Below are 20,102 nucleotides of genomic sequence, written 5' to 3'. Positions count from 1 at the left end.
GCGTGGTAGCACTGTACACTTCGCCATTGACGGACCCACGATCAGGGGAAAGGGTCAGAGAGGCACTTCGACAAGCAGCAGCTGCACGTTTCTACGGTCTCCAACACCAACTTTGGCTTGAGCTACCATTTTTTAACACTTGGCTCAGTCTCGTTTTATTTCCTGTGGATACTTTCGGTTGACAACCGTGTATCGGCGTCACTAAGGAAGGTTATTTATTTATCACACATTCTAGAAGTAACGGGCAGCGGAGCACCTCAGCTAGCGGCAGCTATAACGAGGCTAGCAGGCTAACGTTAGCTAACGTTAGCTAGCGACCTGGCTAGCTGCACGCAAGCTGAGCACTGCTCGGTGGGGCGGCGGGGGGTTGAGGGGGCCTACAGCGTCGTTTGATGGATCCAAGAATCGCCTGGTTTCAACCAGAACAACGTGGACCCGCGAACAACCTGTGGATGCAGATTTGGGAGACGACCCAGGGGCTCGGCTACTTGCACGTAAATAACAGCTACACCACCGGATCTCAGAGCACGTCGAGCCTCAAGGCGATCGTCAACGGGGCGTCGGGAGCCGTCCTCGCCGGCAGGAACGGGACACTTGACTCAAACACCGGCGGAGGTGAAGCCAGGACTCAGGGCATCTTGTCCGCAATGGGGGACAGAGCGATCACGGCACAGCGGGACTTTATACCACTGGAATCCAATAGCAACTACAACAACCGAGCCGGTGGCAGGGGCGGTGTCGTCGTCGGGGGGCAGCAGCAGCAGCAGGGCAGCGGGGTCGCTGTGCTTTCGAGGTGGCTGACGGACGGACACCCCAACAAAAGGAAAAGAGACAACAAAGCTAGCACTTTCGGATTCAATTCTAGCCTCTTGAACAGTGTCAGCAGCTCCAACACTGGAGGAAACGATGCTTACACGGGCACGCCGTGGAAAGTCAGGAACTACTCGGAAGGAATTGTCGGGTAAGAGAGTTTTAACTTAATACAGTCAATTGGATGTATTCCACACTTGCCTCCCACAGAGCCGACCTGTAAACCAGCAGTTATTGAACTGTTGTTTTCACCAATTTCAAACACACAGCGATGACATGCAGGGAGAGGCGACTGAGGTTGTCAGTCTCACCCCACCCCAAAAGTTGGATGACTTACGCACAGCAAATTACTTGTGAACGTGAGTCTATCCACCAATGAGCACGCACATTTCGATATATTGTGCCATTTTACACAGCAAGGTGCAGATCGATTTAAGTCAATAAAGTCGTTAAGTTTTTTATTTTTTTTTCTTATCACTGGCGTTTGAATAAATCGTCTCATGGAGGAATAAACACACAGCTGCAACAGATAAGGCCTTTTGGATATGACTGTAGAAACAGAACATGCCTGCTAACACTATAGTGCTCATTAGGTGGTTGCAAACCAACTGATGTATAAAGGAGCATGTACACAGTAGGCTTATGCATCCTACTGCTTTTTAGTAAGGTGTATATTAGAGTAAACCGGCCAATCAGCAACACTTTGTTGAAATGGAGCGTTTTAAGAGAGCTTTGAGGAGGTGACAGGGTTTTCCCCCATACAGGAGTGACACTTTAATGGATTGAGCCATCTTACTGGTTCTCCTGCATCCTCCCCACACCCACAGATATTCAGCTGGCAGCACTTCATAGGAAGTGAGAGCTGATGAGTCTACCAAAGTTGACAAACTGCTTATTGTGAGCAGCAAAGGTCAGTATATTCAGTATCTCCCCCCCCCCCCCCCCCCCCCCCCCCCCCCGCCTCCCCCTCTTGTTTAACGCCAGAGCACTATGAATTGTGGGCATTTCCCTTCGGCAAAGTCTGCAGAAATGTGGACTTATGGAAAGTGTGCATAAAGGGCTCAGAATGTCTGCGAGGGAGCCCTCAAGCACTTTAAGGATTTGACAGTTGGACAGCCTTAAGCCCCCACATACTTTGAGTCCGTGAATGTGGACATTGGGATTTGGCCACAGGCACCGTACCTACACACAGCTTTTCCTGCTTTCTGTTTTTTTTCCAAGCTTGTTATAGATTTGTCCACAGCACCCACGTACGGCTTTCTTTTGACATTGCAATAGTTGGAGCGTGACGGGTCATTACAGAGCGTTACAAAATGAGGGTTTGGAGGATAACGAGCATACTGATAAAATCATGCTGCGTTAGTGATTTCAATGTTGTTGTTTTTTATGGCTGTTTTGATATTTATTAAACAGTGAGAAGTTGTCATTATTGAAGACGTCGTAACTGAATTTAAGCTGATCACCGCTGCTCTTCACTGAGAAACTGGCAAACTTTTTGCAGTCACTTTTCAAACCTATAGGGGCTGAGTGATTGCATCAAGATGTTGGGGGGAATTATAGCTTTAATGCAAACTCTTTTCTGTGTGTTAACCCCTGCAGAACGACACAAGGGATTGTTTCTGATATCTTGAATCCTTTACAGAGGCTGTACATTTAGCATTCACACCAGAGCTGGTCCTTTAACAGTATTAAGTCACACGCTATAATAAATGCACCTACTAACTTATAACTACGTCAGTGACCTCCTTACCTCACAAGAAGTTCTTTTAGATATTATGACTTGTGAGAAATATTTTGGTGGGTTGGGCTCTGTTTTGAAGACCTTGTAGGTGCAGAGTTTTGCCCCTTCCCCACCCCTTGTTAGACATGTGTAGACAAGCAGAACAGAGTGTGGAGCTCTGTGTTTGGCTGATCCTCATTTATAGTAATATGGACGCTCTGTGTTTGCATAAGGACATTCCTTAGTGATTAGCTATGCTAATACCAGAACCTGAACCTCAGCGCCTTGATCACACTAACCATCACTGAGAGCTCTCGGTCTAACCACACTCTTAATTCACAATGCCACGATGCTCTACGACATTAAGAAATGCATTTCAAAATGCACACAGTATTTATGTGGATGTAAAAGCTCTGGGTGCTAGGTTATGTTCCATGGTTAAGTCGTCTCTCATACTACATGTTTTGTTCCTTGGGGAGATGCCGTATGGATGTGGGCTGTGGGCTATGGATGTGATATACATGCTGTTCCACAGTTGTTAACGGCGTATATACAACATCCGCGATCCACCAAATGGAGGATACTAATACGTGGTAACTAATGGTGGTAGCATGTTGCATCGGTGTTTTGTCAAATTGGCAAACCCCCTTGTGGCTACATTGCTTCCTTTCCATGTGTGATTGGCTCTTGCTTGAATATACACATTTTATAATACTTTTGCTTTGTATTTAAAAACACAGAACAGCCCTTATTTTGGCCGTTTAGGCTTGTGGTTCCATTTTGTGGGTGTTATACAGTAGTATGCAGGAAATAAAATGAGGTTGTACCATTCAGTCAGGTTGAGTGGTTTAGGGGCAGTGGGAATCATGGTTGGATTTGAATATGTGCAAGTAGACGAAAGGGTGAAAGTTTGAGTATGCATTTTACCCTGAGGCAGTTTGTACACTATATTTGGCAATGGGGACTGCGGAGGAGGCATGTGCTTATTTGTGTTTTACGCTCCTCCAGTCTTTGTGGGGCAGTGAAGGTCCAAGGAAGCGGCCCACCTCACGGTGGAAAAGGACCCGTGTTTACATGCTGCACACGGCCTCACTTCCACAAAACAAAGCCAACCCTCCTAGAAAGAAACACAAGCCCCTTGAGTGTCTGTCCAATCAGATTGGGAGTTCTAAGGGAGGGTTTCCACCTCCATTTTCTGGTGGCGTGGAACAGTTATTTAGACTCTTTATAAGGGCACAGGAAGTCAGTGTAGCCTGGGAGAGCTGTGGCCCATTTCTGTCTGGCTGAACTATGTTCTGATCTGGTGATTGTGATCTAGGTTTTTATTGTGTAGGCAAGATTCAAGATGCAACATTCCTAAGTTCCAGTCATTTTATAACAGAGTGGCATTGTGAGATAATTAATTCAGAGTGATCGGTGGATTTACTAGCTGGGCAACGTTGGAAATCCCAAGTGTTTGTAGTTGTTTTGAACTGCGAACTCGGAAGGGGGAGTAAGAGGCTGTCTCTTGTATAGAAAGGGGAGACACTATATACAGAGTTCATCCTCAATGGGGTCGTCACGAAATAGCGTCTGAAATGACAGCAGCTAGGGTTTTAACTAATGCTATTTCATACAATGCTTCTCTAGTAAAATACAAAATATTAGGGCAAATGGTTCCAATTCTGTTCTATTCGATGCACTCATATTTGGTGAACTTCATATTGTGAGAAAACACTGACTGACTCAGAGTGGAAGCAGGACTAAGGACATTGTCTAATGTGAAAGCTACTGTTAAATGATCTGTTTAATGTATGCTACATGAATTGCCTAACAGCTAGGTTGAGCAGGTACCATCTTAAATGTATAGTACAAGTTGCTCTTAGAATTACGCAGTGTCACATGAAATGTCTTATCTTCACATTTTGTTGATTGGTTATCTTGGGTTTTATGGTGAGGAAAATACACATTGTCTGTACATTTGGGTCATGAACCGTACATATTTGGTGTGCCGAGATTAGTAGGTCAATGAGTTCTTCAGTTCTAGCTGAACAATGTTGTTAGTCTATCTTTTACATTTGGTAGCATCCATGTTTTATTTCTTTAGCGCTTTACTGTTGTGCAGAAGGGCACCTCGACTATAGTTCTTGTGTATGCTACTTGTCCTGCATGTCTTGTTTTGTGAGTCTGGCTGTGAAAGGCATGACCTTCTACTCTTTTTCCTTTTGACATCTTTGTTGTAAACTCACATCCTCACTTGTGTTGAATGTCTTATTCACGCGAAGCAATTTGCTCCTCTGGCCCAAAATGGCAGTAATGACTGAGCAGCCTACTTGATTCATTTTAGTAGAGCTCGGCGTTGGCAGCAAGTTCCAAGTGTTGAAGCAGAACATCACTTGCAGGCTAATGAAAAGCACGGTTAATCGCTCACTGATGAGTAGCCCTGGCTCATGCCTTTATTGCCATTTATTGCCCCTGTCTTTTGGAGATTTATGATTCCCAGCACCAGCACACAGATAGCACCTCTGTGACTGAAGCTCCATTATTAGAACTCTGGTTCCAGCTTCTACTGGCTTTGACATCTATGTCACGCTCTCCTCGCTGGCTGGCTCTCGGCCAAAGCGTGTAAGCCTGTGGAGAGAGAGAAGCCTGCATGCTGGCCATTTGGACTGTAGGTGAAACGGGCCCTGTCTGAACAGCACGTGTGGGCAGCTCACCATAACTCAGCCTTCCCATGTGTAGCGAGGAATGTGTTTTTTCCTTTTTTTCTTCTTCCTGTCCAATGGAAAGCCTTCCCATGCTCCAGACTGATGCAGTCAGCGAGCGACACACATTGTTCTGCATTTCTTTTTCATAACGTGTGGTCAAACGGTGACCTTCTCAGCATATTTACAGAACGGCGGGGCTTTGACAATTTCCTTTTGTCGTTGCCGAAGTTAATCATTTCCTTCTCTTCCTATCTTTTTACTACTTTAAGTGTTGCTTTAAAATCACATTTTAAAGTGTGTAAGAAACTTAAATTGCCAAACTAACCAGAAATACATTTATGTAATTTGAATGTGTTTGAAAAAAAAAAAAACCTGCAACCAGATCCGCCGGTGAGCCGGTTTAACATTAACGAGTGAGAGCGTGAACTGAACCAGACCGGGGGGTGACAGCATGTTTCATCACGTTACGTTTTTTTACAAGCAAGACTGAACTGTAACGGAACATAAAGTAACTTTAACGACAATACACAACCCAAACACGTTAGCTAACATGATAGCAAGCTGACTAGTTTCCATTAAAAACAAGTTTGAGGAACACAAAGACGCTGATTGACAAAGACTCGACTCGTCAAAGATCTTCTATTTTTGAGAAGATCACAACCTCAGCTTTTCTCGTGTCTCACTCCAATCTCAGAACGCTGGCCGGCCAGTTGCTCTGCTCCGCTCTTTTTTTTCCCGCGACTTATTGCCCGGCGTAATAATCGCGTGACACAACGAATCGATAATGAAATTCGTTGCCAACACTTTTGATTATCGATTTTATCGATTCGTTGTTGCAGCCCTAGTATTTATTTTGAGGATCTGGCCAATATCTGGCCAATGTCCTTTGGGCTGAATCAAAACATTGTTGCAGTTTACACACGAAAAGCAAACATGTGTCACATGATACTGCTTTTCGTCGGTATTGGGAAAGCTACTTTTAAATTGTAGTTGGTGAAGCCACATGCTTCTCCATTGGCAATAGTTGAGCTGTACACACTTTGATGAATGTTGCAATCTACACTACAAATTACTCTTAAAAGAGTAGTTACGACATGGAAGCTATTTCACAACAAATCAAATGGATTTGGCGAGACTGTTTCACATCGTACATTTCATTCTTGTTTTTTTACAACATTAAAGCTGTACTTTGAATTTGTTTTACTATAAAGTGACTGCCTTAGTCCCTACGCTAACACCAGATCAGTTGATGCTGTGACAAAAAATTTTTTTTATAGACAATCAACAGATAATTAATGGTCTACGGGTGTGACAATTTGTTTATTCTGGCACTCGTATTACCATATTTATAGTCCAACTGTTCCTGTTTTGACCACAGTACTCTGCTGCACGAACAAGCCTACCACTAGCAGTCAGCAGTGTTTGGGCTTCTGGGTAACTTGAGTCGTTTTGTCTCAGTGGCCAACACGTAGCACCCCAGATCAGTTAATTGATGAAACATTAATGAATCTGCCATCTTCGAGACATTGACACCTTTGCCTCTGTTTGAGGTTGTACTCATTTAGAAAAAACAGTGTGGGATGCGACGTATTTTCCTCCTTGCAACCCAGTGAATGTAGACACAGCAGTGTCTCATGACACACACTACCCTCTTTTGTTGCAAAGGATGTCCAGGGCCAAAATTTCAACCCTTGCAAAAAAAGAGATGGTCATGCTGTTGGGACGCTTTCTGGGACAATATGGCCACAACAATGGTCACACCTCTTTCAGCAATGACAAACCTGATCTAATGCACAACACTGTTCACTGTATTTTACACATTTATCAACAATCAGGCAGGTGTTTATGTTCCAGCATGCCTGTTATTAAGTATTACATTCTAAAGCAATGCTACAGGCGATTTGAAAGACACCGTTGTGCCAAGATATCTGAACGGTCAGTAAGTAGTGCTCAGTGTGATGTGACAATAACTTCTTTTTCCTTCATCCTACCCAACTTAACAGATGGCTCTCGTTCACGTGAAGGCATTTCAGCACCACACCCAATCCTCCGTCCCTCTCAATGTTTTTGTTCCACCTTCTGGGTGTTTCTGGCCCTCTACCTTTTAACTTTCACTTATTCCTTTCTCTATTTTTACCTTTTGCTTTCTCACATTTCTCTTTCTATTGCCTTTCCATTCTTCCTTCTTCTTTGAGCTGTGTAAAGTCCATTATTATAATTCTCTGACGAGGTGTTGCAGTGCGTTCATGGAGAGGCCTTGTAGGAATGTCGAGGGTCTACTGAAGCTCATTGTGAAGCAGTATTTCATAATACAAAAACGCAATGACATGCAAAAGAGGATTGCAATAGCAGTAGGGATGCACTGATCCCACTTTTTCGGTCCCAGTACTGGTTCCATTATATCATGTGCTAAGTCTGCTTTCTTTGTTAGTTTATATAGTTAGACATTATTCTTTGGTTTTACAGTGCAACATTATCAGAAAATAATAAAGGGAAAGCAAAGAAACGTGTAATAAGAAATGTTCTATGAGCAAATATTTTTAGATAATTGAGGGTCTACTGCATTACTCCTGTATGATATTTTTTTAATTGCCCTGAATCGTGAGCTCATTGTGTTGTCATGCCCATACTTTGGGTATGACAACTAAATGATAGCCAAATGACAACTCTTGTTTGAGATGAAGGGCTCCAATGGTTTTATCCACCATTGCAGCCCTTCGTCTCATTTCCCTGCTATCATTCTTCTAAATGCTAAGGAGGTGAGAGAACATTTTTTTTTCCCTCCAGCTCTGTAAATCTGTTCCTTGAGATTACATAATATAACATTGATATAGGGGATTTACAGATAAGCAGCGCCAAGGGTCCATGTGCTCCCTAAGCAGGCGCAGGGCTGAGATAAAACTTGATCTAACAAGGTGGGGCGTGAGACATGATTTCTATGACGGCTCCTAACACGTGACGACCAAGGAGCAGTAGCATTCTGTTTGCTGTAAAATGAAACCTACTGGTGCTGTTGTGGAGTGAAAATGCCTGCATTTTACCAGTTGTGTGTTTTTTTTTTATAATGTATTCATTTGTTGCATCTTAATAGAATCAAACCAAAAAGATGAATGCCCTCTTTAGAGGTTAATGTTTATGAAAATACATTAAAGCTGAATGGAATAATTGTAGCCCCAACCCTATACAATCCTTCAGTTAAACTGCACTTAAAATTGTGTTGACTTGGTGTTGGGCTTTGGGCTGTGGTGTCTTAGTGATGCATAAATCAGCTACAGAGATCTGTGTTCTCTCAAATTGAAACTTATGTTGTGTTTGTGATGCAGACTGTAGCTGCTGTTTCTTTTCCCCTAAAGTGAAACCTAATGTGTTTGTGATGGAGGCTGGAGCCTCTGCGTGTGCACAGGGAAAAGAGGATTTAGGTCATTGAAATTTGCAGTGGTTGGAGGAGGTGCCACAAATGTAAACTGAAACTTCTTTCCTCTTCTTCCCTAATAGGAAACTAACAAATTGAACAACAATGAAATTGAAACGGCCTGTTATCAGAAAGAAAACAGGGGGCGGGGCATCAAAGCTACAGCCCGGTCACACGATAAACAAGGTAGAAGTCCCATGTAATGCTGGGATAAAAGCACAACATATGTTGTGACATAACAAACAAACAAAGCAAATATAAACTATGTTCTGTAGCCTGGGCTTCTACCAGATTGTATGTCTAAAACCCAACATATAATAATAATAATAATAATAATAATAATAATAATAATAAAGGTGAAACCCAGTCTTCTCTGACTGATGTCAGGTGAAGTGTTCTTGTTTCATAACACCCAGACACTGGGCGCACATACAGTGCTCTTTGGGGTGTTTTCCAAACAGCAGTCAGTCAGTCAGTGTTGGTAGCTGCAAGTGTTTTTCTTGTCCAACTTTCTATGGTGTACGCAGGCTTTACTTTGCTGCCTTGTTTTATTTAAAAAAACAAAAAAAACATCACTTTCTCCTGTACAGGCTTGTGTGTGTTCGTGTTCTCCTTCATGTTTGTGTTCTTACTTGTCCACCCACAAAGACTTGTCATCTATGTGTATGCTGACAAAACTGGTCAGTGGAAAGGTCACCTTATGTGGGCACAGCGACCTGTTCCAAGGACAAATGTGGTACCTTTGCTTAGCCTGCCCTGACTGAGATTACTGACATAACACAGGGACACAGCTGCTTTCAAGGTTTTTCTAGTATTATTGACCCTTTTTTATATTCAGTAATAATTAACTTCCACCCGTATCAGACACCTGATAGACGACTCCGACTAATATTCCAACCAATCATAGTCATGAATCCACTTGTACCACCAGAAGAAAAGCTGATAATGGAAATATTCAGAGAACTGGAAATGTCTGCTTTCACTTTTTTTAGAGACTTACTTGGCCAACGGAAGGTTGACTTTTTGGCAGCCCTATATGTCACACATTTTGAAATCAATCAAAGGCTTGACTTAAACATTGCTTTCCTAACTTTGTAAAATAAAATCTATCAAATGGATACACTAATGTAATGCACTGACTAGTTTATTTATTAAAATAATTGTATCCAATACCAGATCGGACCCGATACATGATCCAGCTATTTGAGTTAGTATCGGACCGATAATTCAACTAATGTAATGGACAGTTTTATGGTCTGGATATTTAATTCACAGGAATAACAAAAACAAAAAAAGTTTTCCACTCTTCTCACAACACTGTGTTCTGTCATTCACAGGTTACACGAGGAGGTCAATGACTTCTATAAGTACATCTCCCCACGGCCGGAAGAGGAGAAGATGAGACTGGAGGTAGTGGAAAGAATCAAGGAAGTCATCCACGACCTGTGGCCCAGTGCTGAGGTACACATTACACATCTTCCCCCACACACCAAAAACAGAGATTTCTTTTTGGGGTTTTACGTTTGAATTGCAGGGCGTGACAGAACAGGTCTTCCAGCGTGTCACCGAAAATCAGGCTGGAAACTGCCCCCAGCCTGGGCGGTTATCTGAAAGCTACTTAGAAACGCTGGAGGTTATTTTGTTTTGGCAGAAACAAAATGTATTTGTGTAATAGTGAAAATAGTTGGTCAATTATAAACACTGAACACAATGCTTGTTGCACTGGTTGAGTACTGTGAACAGGCTAATTTTGGACACCTTGGAGGGACCTCTATAATTTGCAACACAGTTAATATAAGTCAGCTAATGGCATAAAGCATCCTGTTGTTTCATCCTGGGCCATGTTATCAGCGCCACCTCGGGCATTCTACTACATGCTGACTCTGATCCTGCTGATAGAGCAGTGGGCTTCACAGTGAGCTTAGCTGCGCCTAAATTAAGGGGCACAATGCTGTCCCAAGCCTGCCTAGTTTTATTCCTTTTCCACTGTGGAATGGACAAGGTCAGCTCGGTCATCTGCTCAACATGATTCTGTTAAGTCGATGAACTTAGATGCGTAGACCTCGATCAGACACTGACCAGACAAATCTTGTCGGGAGCTTTTCTGGGTCAGCTGTAAAAATGTCCACGAAAGCTTCTGTATTGTATTTCAATATATCATTTGAAATGCTTTTAAAACACGTTGTGAACATTGTACACTGACCACGCTACAAGCAAAGTTTGCCTGCAGAATGTCAAGTTGAAATAACATAGCCTCACCAGGGTGACCACCTGTAGTTACCTAACCTGTCACCCTTGCTATACACTCATTCACAAACAGGGCTCTGCAATCGGCTTTGCCCTGGACATGTGATTGGGCTGTAAACCAGAGTTTGTACTACTAGTTGATGTGTGACGCAGGGAGGTGGTTTGAGGGAGTAATGGTAGGGTCAAGGCTTAACTCTATTTCTGTACACACACCAATTTGTGCACTCTACGGAGGTTAAAAGGCTGGGGACATTTTAGTCACCGCAATAGTGTGCAGTTTGAGAGACCAGTGGCTAAAAGGACTGTTTTGTATGTAAACATCAAGCACGTTTTGATCAGCACAATAGCCAACATTAGTGGAGGATTTTCTTGTTTCATTGAAGCCACCCTGGTCTTTAATCCCTCATTTAAAATGCAACTGAAGTGGTTTAAAATAGTCAAACTACACAAACTTTCCATTTAGGTAGTTTTTGTACCACGCCTCTGCGGTTTGTTTGGGCTTGTCATTAAATCAACACTATGTTACGCTGAAGAATAATTATATTTATGCAGCTTGGAGAACAGGTTTTTATGGTAGTGAAGCTTAGCGTGGGAAAATCGGAGTCCAAGTTGATCCCGGCTTGCTGACACAATTTCAGGCAAGTCCGTGTCGTAGTGTAGATTTGAAGATATTAAAAGATTAAAGCAACTGTCAAACACAATGATACAATAGTTCAGGTGTTGGATGTTTGGCTGTTCTGCAGGATATGCATACATTAATGTAATCTATTGAATCCAAAAACAATAGATCTATACATGTGTAACTGTTTCTTATCTCTCCAGGTCCAAGTCTTTGGGAGTTTCAGCACTGGTCTTTATCTGCCAACAAGGTGAGCCATTTTGTTTCCTAAACAGCCTTTTTTAAACACATGCTTGCTCTCGTTCCGTCTGACTGGCACCCGAACAAAAATACTTTCGTCTGTGTTGGCCAGCACATCATTTGCTTTTGTTTTGTGGATCAAGACTTTATTCTGAGAAAGGCTACAGCCACAACACACGTACACAAAAACACACACACACACACACACACACACACACACACACACACACACACACACACACACACACACACACACACACATTTGCAACAAATAAATGCCGGACACAGACAAGTCGCCTGGATCAGTGGACTCTTCACACCCCACTCAGCGCTTAAAAGAAACTAAGCTGTTAACGGATGCATGTCAGCGGGCAATGTGTGTAAATCTGCTTTGGTGTGCTTCTGTTATTCTGGAAACAAATGTGTTTATTTTCCTGCATTTAAGTCACATGGTGCAGGTAATTTACACTGTGTGCATGTCTTGTTTGTAGTGGATGCTTGTGTGTAATATTCTGTATGTAGCGAACACACGGCACTGCTGAAATAGTGTGCACGCACTCACTCACATGCACACACATGGACGGGTTGGCTTCTGTAAGCTCTGTCTGAAGTTGCACAATGCTCATCCACAAGAGGGAAGCAAAACCATCTGCCAGCTGTAAGCTACCATATGGTGAATATTTAAAAAATGGTTGTTTTAGCATTTCCTTCGATTTGAGATCAGCGCCACCTAAAGAAAACCAACATTGTATAATGCCTCAGTATACCGATGACAATGCAGAGAAACCTCTGAATTGGCTGGTAGTTGTATTAATATTAGTGTATTATACGTTAGGGGGGTCTTGCCTTACAGTACAGGAGTAAATATGGAAACACAATGTAACGATGGAGGGCAGCTATTAAGTCAGCAAACTGACTAATGTCCGTTACACAGCAGTTACACTCTTTACCAGAGCTATGCTAGCATTAGCCTCCATAAACTGCTGGTCATAGCAGGCCATGTGGTGGCCGTAGCGGCACAACCTCCGAGTGTGCTGAATTGTCCGAGGGAGTGCTTTTTGTTCGTAAGAGGAAGATTGTGTTTCCCATTTTCAAAAGTTACAGACCTATCAGTCCATCAGCTGTTTCTACAGTGGAAAGGTGTATTTGTTAGTGCTTGTACATTTAGACTACATGTAGTTTGTGCTTCTATTCAGTAAAGTGACGCGTTACAAAGTTCAATCTTTACAAAGTTTGGACAAACATTTTTGTAATGCGAGAGAAATATACATTTTTACATTATAGTTGCTTTTATAGATTTGCATAAAGAAATATCAGTACATGTAAAATGCAAATAAAGGAGTATGTAAAATACAATTTAAAAGATGTACGTATTGCTACAATATATAACAAGTATAAATAAAAAAGTATGAATGCAGTATTAATGGAGGTATTGCTTGTTTGTGTGTTTTAATTCAGTCAATCATTACAATATTCTATATAATATACAAAACAGAGACTGAAAAAGTATAGGTAGAAGCAAAAAAATATTAAATATTCCTATCCTAAATTACTAATCAATTAAATCAGATAATTAATTAGAAATAAAAAATAATAAATATATATATATATATATATATATATATATATATATATATATATATATATATATATATATATATATATATATATATATATATATATATATATATATATCTTCCATATACATACATTTCATTCACACTTATAACCCTCAAATTTTTTTTATAAATAATCCTTTTGAAAAATATTGCGCAGTTGAATTATTGAACTAGTTTTGTACAGTTTAAGTTGTGTGTAATGTAGTGGACCGAAGTGATACCTGTCATGTCTCTCTTCCCCCAGTGACATTGACTTGGTTGTGTTTGGGAAGTGGGAGACACTCCCGCTCTGGACGCTGGAAGAGGCTCTCCGGAAGAGGAACGTTGCAGATGAGAACTCTATCAAAGTTTTGGACAAAGCCACGGTAAGACCGTAATCAATCACAAGTGTAGAGTCTTACGTTTTTTTCCTTGCCAAGGAGTTTCATTGACCTGTCGGTGTACAAATAGCTGTATTGGGGCAAATAGGATTTCTAATAGTCAACAATCATTGCTGTCAGTCAATCAGTATGACGTCATATTCAGGTATTTGATGTCAGTTGTCAGTTAGTTTTACAAGCTTTAATTCACATCGGTGTTGACAGTTCCTAAACCCTCACTAAACTGGTTGGCATACTACAGGCCTGTGCATCCAGGGAAATGCCTCAAGTGTAGAGTAGTATGCTTGGAACTAGCTCTTTTCAAACCACTCACAACATCCTATTGTGCATTGACCGTGCATTGATTTATTTATTTTTTACACATCAGACTTTATTTTATTTCAGGACTTAAGGGATTTGAATAAAGCTTTTGTTGTTTGCATTTCACCTTTCACTTTTGTTCAGGATTCTAAAAGCAGATTAGCATTTTAAATCTTTGCTTAAGTAGTTTAGCAACGGATTAGATCAGAAAATGTGGATTTGTGTATGATTGCATGTGTGTTTTGTTGTCAGGCTCAGTGTTTTACAGAAAGATGTCAGGAGGCCCTTGAGCCAAGCGCTTGGTTGTCTTGATCGTTTCCCGTGCGACTGCCTCAGTATCAGCATTTGTGTCGTGTGTGTGTTTCAGGTTCCCATCATCAAGCTGACCGACTCCTTCACTGAGGTCAAAGTGGACATCAGCTTCAATGTGAAGAGTGGCGTTAAAGCTGCCCGGCTCATCAAGGAATTCAAAGAGGTACCCTTTACAACAACACTTCCTGTATTCTTGCCTGTACACCAGTAGCCAGTGTTCGGGCTATTTGAAGTATAAACATAGTTTGTGCAGCTTGACTCTGACTTTACGGGTATCGATCTATCACTACCACGTGAAGTAATCATATGTTAATCATATTAATCCCAGCCCTGTCAGACACCCCCCGCTCAAAAACCAATCCCCTCATTACCCTTCTTTTTAAAATGGTTGTCGTAGTAGTACGAGATTTTAAAATTTTCACTGATCAGTATGACAGCCGCTTAAGTTCCTGCACTTTTTAGTCTTAACATTCCTGTTGTCCTCTAGAGGGTGCTGTAAGCATCCACATTCCTCACTAAGCCCTCATTGTGTCTATGTTTTGTCCCGTAGAAATACCCCGTGCTGCCTTACCTGGTCCTGGTGCTGAAGCAGTTCCTACTGCAGAGGGACCTCAATGAGGTTTTTACTGGTGGAATTGGCTCCTACAGTCTCTTCCTCATGGCTGTCAGCTTCCTGCAGGTCAGATACACTTGGTCATTAACAAGAGCTCATAATGTTTTTTATCAACACATTGATAGTTTGTCTTGAATACTTTGTGTTCTTATTGTCTTAATAATGAAGTTGGCACTAATTCCTTCACAGCTCTGTTTTATTGCTGTCCTTAAAAATATATACAATTCTGGACAAAAAAACAGTCCGAGACGGCACTAAATGCAGTATTCAGAACAAGCAATGTAAAGATGCTATTAACAAAAGTGACTTGTTTAAAAACTCCTGTAACTGTTTGCAATAATTTTTCTTGTGCTGCGTGTTTTCCAGCTTCACTACAGGGAAGATGTGTGCAGCCCCAACATCAACATGGGCGTTCTGCTCATTGAATTCTTTGAGCTCTACGGCCGCCACTTCAACTACCTGAAAACGGGCATCAGGATAAAAGATGGAGGCTGCTACGTTGCCAAAGATGAGGTTCAGAAGAACATGATGGATTGCTACAGGCCGTCTATGCTGTACATCGAGGACCCACTGCAGCCTGGTAGGAACAGTGAACTCAACGGTTAAAGGGAATGACGTGTATTGGCACGCTGTCGCGTTCTAGCATTAACACAAAACGACTGTCTGCCTTGCCTCCACCAGATAACGATGTTGGTCGGAGTTCATACGGCGCCATGCAGGTGAAGCAGGCATTTGACTACGCCTATGTGGTGCTCAGCCATGCCGTGTCACCCATCGCCAAGTACTACCCCAATAACGAGACCGAGAGGTAAGATTTGGAGTAGTGATTGATGACGGCACCCTTTATAATTGTTTATTGTTGTGATATTCACAACAATAAACTGTCACTGTTGGGTATATTGTCAATCATCAAATCTGAGTATTTGATGTGTTGCTCATGTTATGGTTGGCATTATTTCAAATTACTGAAAATACTCAGTTATTATGAGAAACATTTGTTTTCAGACAGCTGAATAAACACTGGTATAACAGGTGTACTCTTTTCTCTATCCCATCACAGCATACTGGGTCGAATAATCCGGGTAACACAGGAAGTGGATGAGTACAGGGAATGGATCAGAAAGAACTGGGGGAGCCAGTCTCATAATGATCTGCCACTCAACAGTACGTTCACAGTATTTTGCAATTTTCTCCAATTCGTAGAATATTTGAAGTCCTATTGAAACTACGTTTTACAGTAGCAGGGCTCGGTTAACCTTTGTGTCTACATTTTCCCCTTCTCCGTTTCTATAGGAAATGATGTCACACTGTTTGAGTCCCAGCAGCTCGATGAGTGTAACAACAACAACAACGTTCCAGATGATGATGATGATGATGATGATGATGTTGTTGTTGCAGTTCTACCGTCTGCTCCCCACAGCAAGACCTCTTCCAATTCCTCCTCTCCATCACTGCGGTCCTCTCCCTCCTCTTCCCTGCTATCGCCTTCCTCCACGGCCTCATCATCCAGCTCCAGCGACGTGGTCAGTCTTACACACACACACACACACACACACACACACACACACACGCACACGCACGCAAATATTGGGCTTCTTGAGTAAAACGTCATAGTGACAACATGCTTATAACATACTATTTATTCTTTTGCTGGTTTCCACAGGACTCTGACGGCACGCCGTGTAAGACAGCCAAGCAGCAGTCTGGCCGGGGCTCCAGCGCCCACAGAGAAAAGTCTGCTGTCGTCAATAATAACCGACCACAGAGCCAGGCAAATAGCACTCCTTCTGGAAGCAACAAGGGTGGAAAGGTTGGTCAAAGCATTACCTTTTACATATACATACACATTATCCCTGAATAACTGAACACATCACGTGTGTACAGATAGTGGCAACATATTTGGTGGCATTGTCTTATGCAATATGCTTGATAAAGAGCAATTGAATGAAACGATAGCATTACAGTACTTTGTATTGAGTCCCCACGTCCTGCGTGAATTCTGACTTTTGCATTCTTTTTGTCTTGCGTGTTTCTTTCCCCAGGCCAAGATGTCTCGTTCTAACCATAAGAGCGGCCACCACGGGCAGCAGAGCTCCTCTTCGAGCACCAAAAGCCATCAGAGCAACAAGCCACACCACCAGGGCAACAGCAAGAAGAGGAAAAATGTGCAGGACTCTACACAGGAAGACCTCTGCAGATAGGGGTGACCTCGCCTGCCCCGCCCCCCTCCTCCCTGCCGGCTCCCTCTTCCCGTCCTTGTCTGCAACTGACTGACTGCCCTGTCCCACTTCTGCTGCCAGACTCCAGCCCTGGGAGGTTGTTAGAAGTATTAAAACATCTACGGTATCTGTCTCCCCGCCAAGCTTTTCAGGGCGACAAGCAACAATTTTGAGCGGGGGAAAAAAAAAGAACAAAAAAAGAATTGTTATAGGAAATGGGGTTTAATTTCTTGAACTTGAACTGAAATCACAATGGACACAAGCTCATTTGCTTCCCAATAGCTTCTTTCATGGAGTGGTGTTCCTTCCTGCAGCTAGCATCTACACAACATGCCTCTTGCGCCTCCTGCTGTACAGGAATAGACAGGTCCGGTGTCTGGAATCTACTCTGCAGCAATACCTGGAACAACCTGCTGGAAAATGGGATGAGAAATTACATCCCCCTTCAAAAAAAAGAAGAAAAAAAAAGCAAATGGCTGGAAATGTACAAAATCAAAAATGTCATGTTGATCAACAGACAAACATGTACACAGATTTTATTGAGATGGTAACTTACAAATGCAATCAGTAAGAGTGGGACATAACTTATGCATGGGAATTTTTTTTTTGTTGGATTATTTTTTTTTCTGTTGGTTTAATCTGTTGTTATGTCTCAACAGGTTATACAACGATTTTTACAAAAAAACCACATAAGCAAAAAAAACAAAAAAAAACATTTAAAAAAAAAGAAAATACAAGTAAAAAGAAAATGTTTTCATATTGCCTTTTTACAAGATATACCGATTGAAGACATGTAAACGTGCACATCTTGTGCCCTCAGCTTTTTGGCCAAAGCCAAGAGCTAGTTCTGGTCCCATTGCCAACATATATCATCAGCATCTACTTTTACTTCTGATTGCTCTCTGAGTGTGCTACAGTGTTAACGTTTAGCCTTTAGTGAGTCAATGCTCACATACAGCCCTATAGATGACTGGAGGGAGTCTGATCTCACCCAGCTCAATAGCACAGCCACACACACCAGTTTAGAGGCTTTAAGAGGTTTAAATTAATAAGGAAGGAGGGAGGGAGGGGATAGCGGTTTTATTGAGAAATCCTACACTTGAAAAAGAAATGTGTTAACAATACAACTGTGGGTGATAATCTGTTCCTTTGGTAATTTACCCACTGCAAAAATAATTTGTATTTGTTAAATGTATTTATTTTTTTATTAATTATATGAACATAGTATGGATAAATGTATTATTAACATTAGAGCCCATATCTTTGAGTCCTATATCTGAAGTTGCATATGTTGCAGGAAGGGCTGGGTGCAAACGGTTATTTTCAGGTACAGTAAATTACAAATTTTTGTTATTTCATGTTTTTTTTTTTCTTTTTTCTCCAGTGACAGTTGAGTGACCAAGTTACTTTGAAAACTTTTTGAGAGACCATTTTACAAGTCCTACATTGCGAAGTCTGTTTTAATATGTGGCTGGTCTACTTACCTTAAAAGGGAGATGATTTTTGTATTTTGTTTTATAATCACAACAACAAATACTTCTTAAATATGTCAACCCCTCTCTGCCGTTGCAGTACAACAACTAACCTGTAGATGGAGTCATTGCTCCTAGTCTGAATCCACAGAGTTTGGGCTTGAATACTGCATTTGGATGTTTAATCTCTGCGTTATTATTTTTGTGATTGATAATAATTCTGATATTTCGACTTGATGAGCAGCTGAACATAGTGAAACCTGTCGAGCGCTTGCTCGAGGGAGTTACACACCAAAGCACACCACAATCCTCGTATTGCCTCTCGCCCAAATGTGACAACAATCAGAGTAAAACAACAACAAAATACAGTAGCCAGCAATAACAACCATATTTCATGATATACTATTGCCCCACAATGACGGCTGCAGCCACAGAATGACATGCTGACCTCTGAGCACGCTTAATCTTCTGTGTTAAAACAGTGAAGCACATTTTGATGAGTCCCTGCACCAACTCACGGCCAATTATATTGGTTGGCGAAGCGTTGGAAAGTGTGGTTTCATGCCCCCACTTCCCCACCCCTCAGTGTTCCAGTTGCGGTTTAAATGCAGTATGTGAGCGCAGGTTTTGTGGTAGACGGACAAGGAGAAAGGTGAACAAAGTTAGCCGTGCCATTTGAATGTCCACTGACCATCTCTCGTCACTGCAGGGAGGCTTCAAACCTTCCAAACCCCTACTGTACTCATCTGAAACGTTGTTTCTCTGCAGCTACTACAATTCATGCAATAAAAAAACAGTACAATTACAGTTTTTTTTCTTTTTTATTGTCGTGTTCTGGCTTATTTTTCCGTTTGAGTAGTCATGGTTCAACGCAAACTCCATACCATATGGAAAGTGTTGCAGGAAAATGAAATAAAAGAACGCGTGTGCAGAACGCTGGTAGGCGCGTTAGGGAGGTGGAGGAGGGGCATCCTCACTTGGAGCAGCGCGCGGGGACCACAAGACGCGCTACCGGCCATTTATGCAGATTTCTTTTTTCTTCTTCTCCAACGGGACGTTACTTAAATCTGTCAGGTAAGACACTAAAACTTCGTTTAATGGATAAATGCCGGCTCCTGGGGAACGTTTAAAGCCTGAAAACCAGGGTGGCAGTTGTCAAACCGCTCAAGGAAAAAGGTTAATTGTTGCTTCGCTAAAAACAAAAAAACAGTTAAGACTGATTTCTATGCCAGACGGGTTTCACCTGTCAAGAAATGTCGATACAAGTCGCAGGGTTTACTGCTCTGTACATTTGTGAGTTTAAAGTTAAATATATATATTTGTAAAATCCACAATTGACTGTTTTCGTGTCGCCTTTTCACCTGGCTGCTCTTGTCATCCACACTCTTTGATGTTGGACTCGGTGCATTTCGGAGTAGATCGTTTAACGAGCCCGCGAGGCTGCTGCTTCAC

General features: G+C 42.0%; 1 protein-coding gene across 1 annotated transcript; it reads left to right on the top strand.

Moving 5' to 3' along the window:
• Nucleotides 1–392: 392 nt before the first annotated feature.
• On the top strand, nucleotides 393–19,439 carry tent4b (terminal nucleotidyltransferase 4B; the record flags this gene model as incomplete). Its single annotated transcript, XM_079217266.1, has 12 exons — nucleotides 393–961; nucleotides 9,967–10,090; nucleotides 11,699–11,745; nucleotides 13,599–13,719; nucleotides 14,402–14,509; nucleotides 14,897–15,025; nucleotides 15,326–15,539; nucleotides 15,641–15,767; nucleotides 16,020–16,123; nucleotides 16,253–16,482; nucleotides 16,623–16,769; nucleotides 17,002–19,439. The coding sequence occupies 12 exons, from the start codon at nucleotides 393–395 to the stop codon at nucleotides 17,158–17,160; spliced, it is 2,079 nt and encodes a 692-aa protein (XP_079073392.1). The 3' UTR covers nucleotides 17,161–19,439.
• Nucleotides 19,440–20,102: the final 663 nt, after the last annotated feature.

The sequence above is a fragment of the Taurulus bubalis genome (genome assembly GCF_910589615.1).
Source record: "Taurulus bubalis genome assembly, chromosome: 4".
Taxonomy (NCBI): Eukaryota; Metazoa; Chordata; class Actinopteri; order Perciformes; family Cottidae; genus Taurulus; species Taurulus bubalis.
This window is presented reverse-complemented; position numbering and strand designations above follow the sequence as displayed.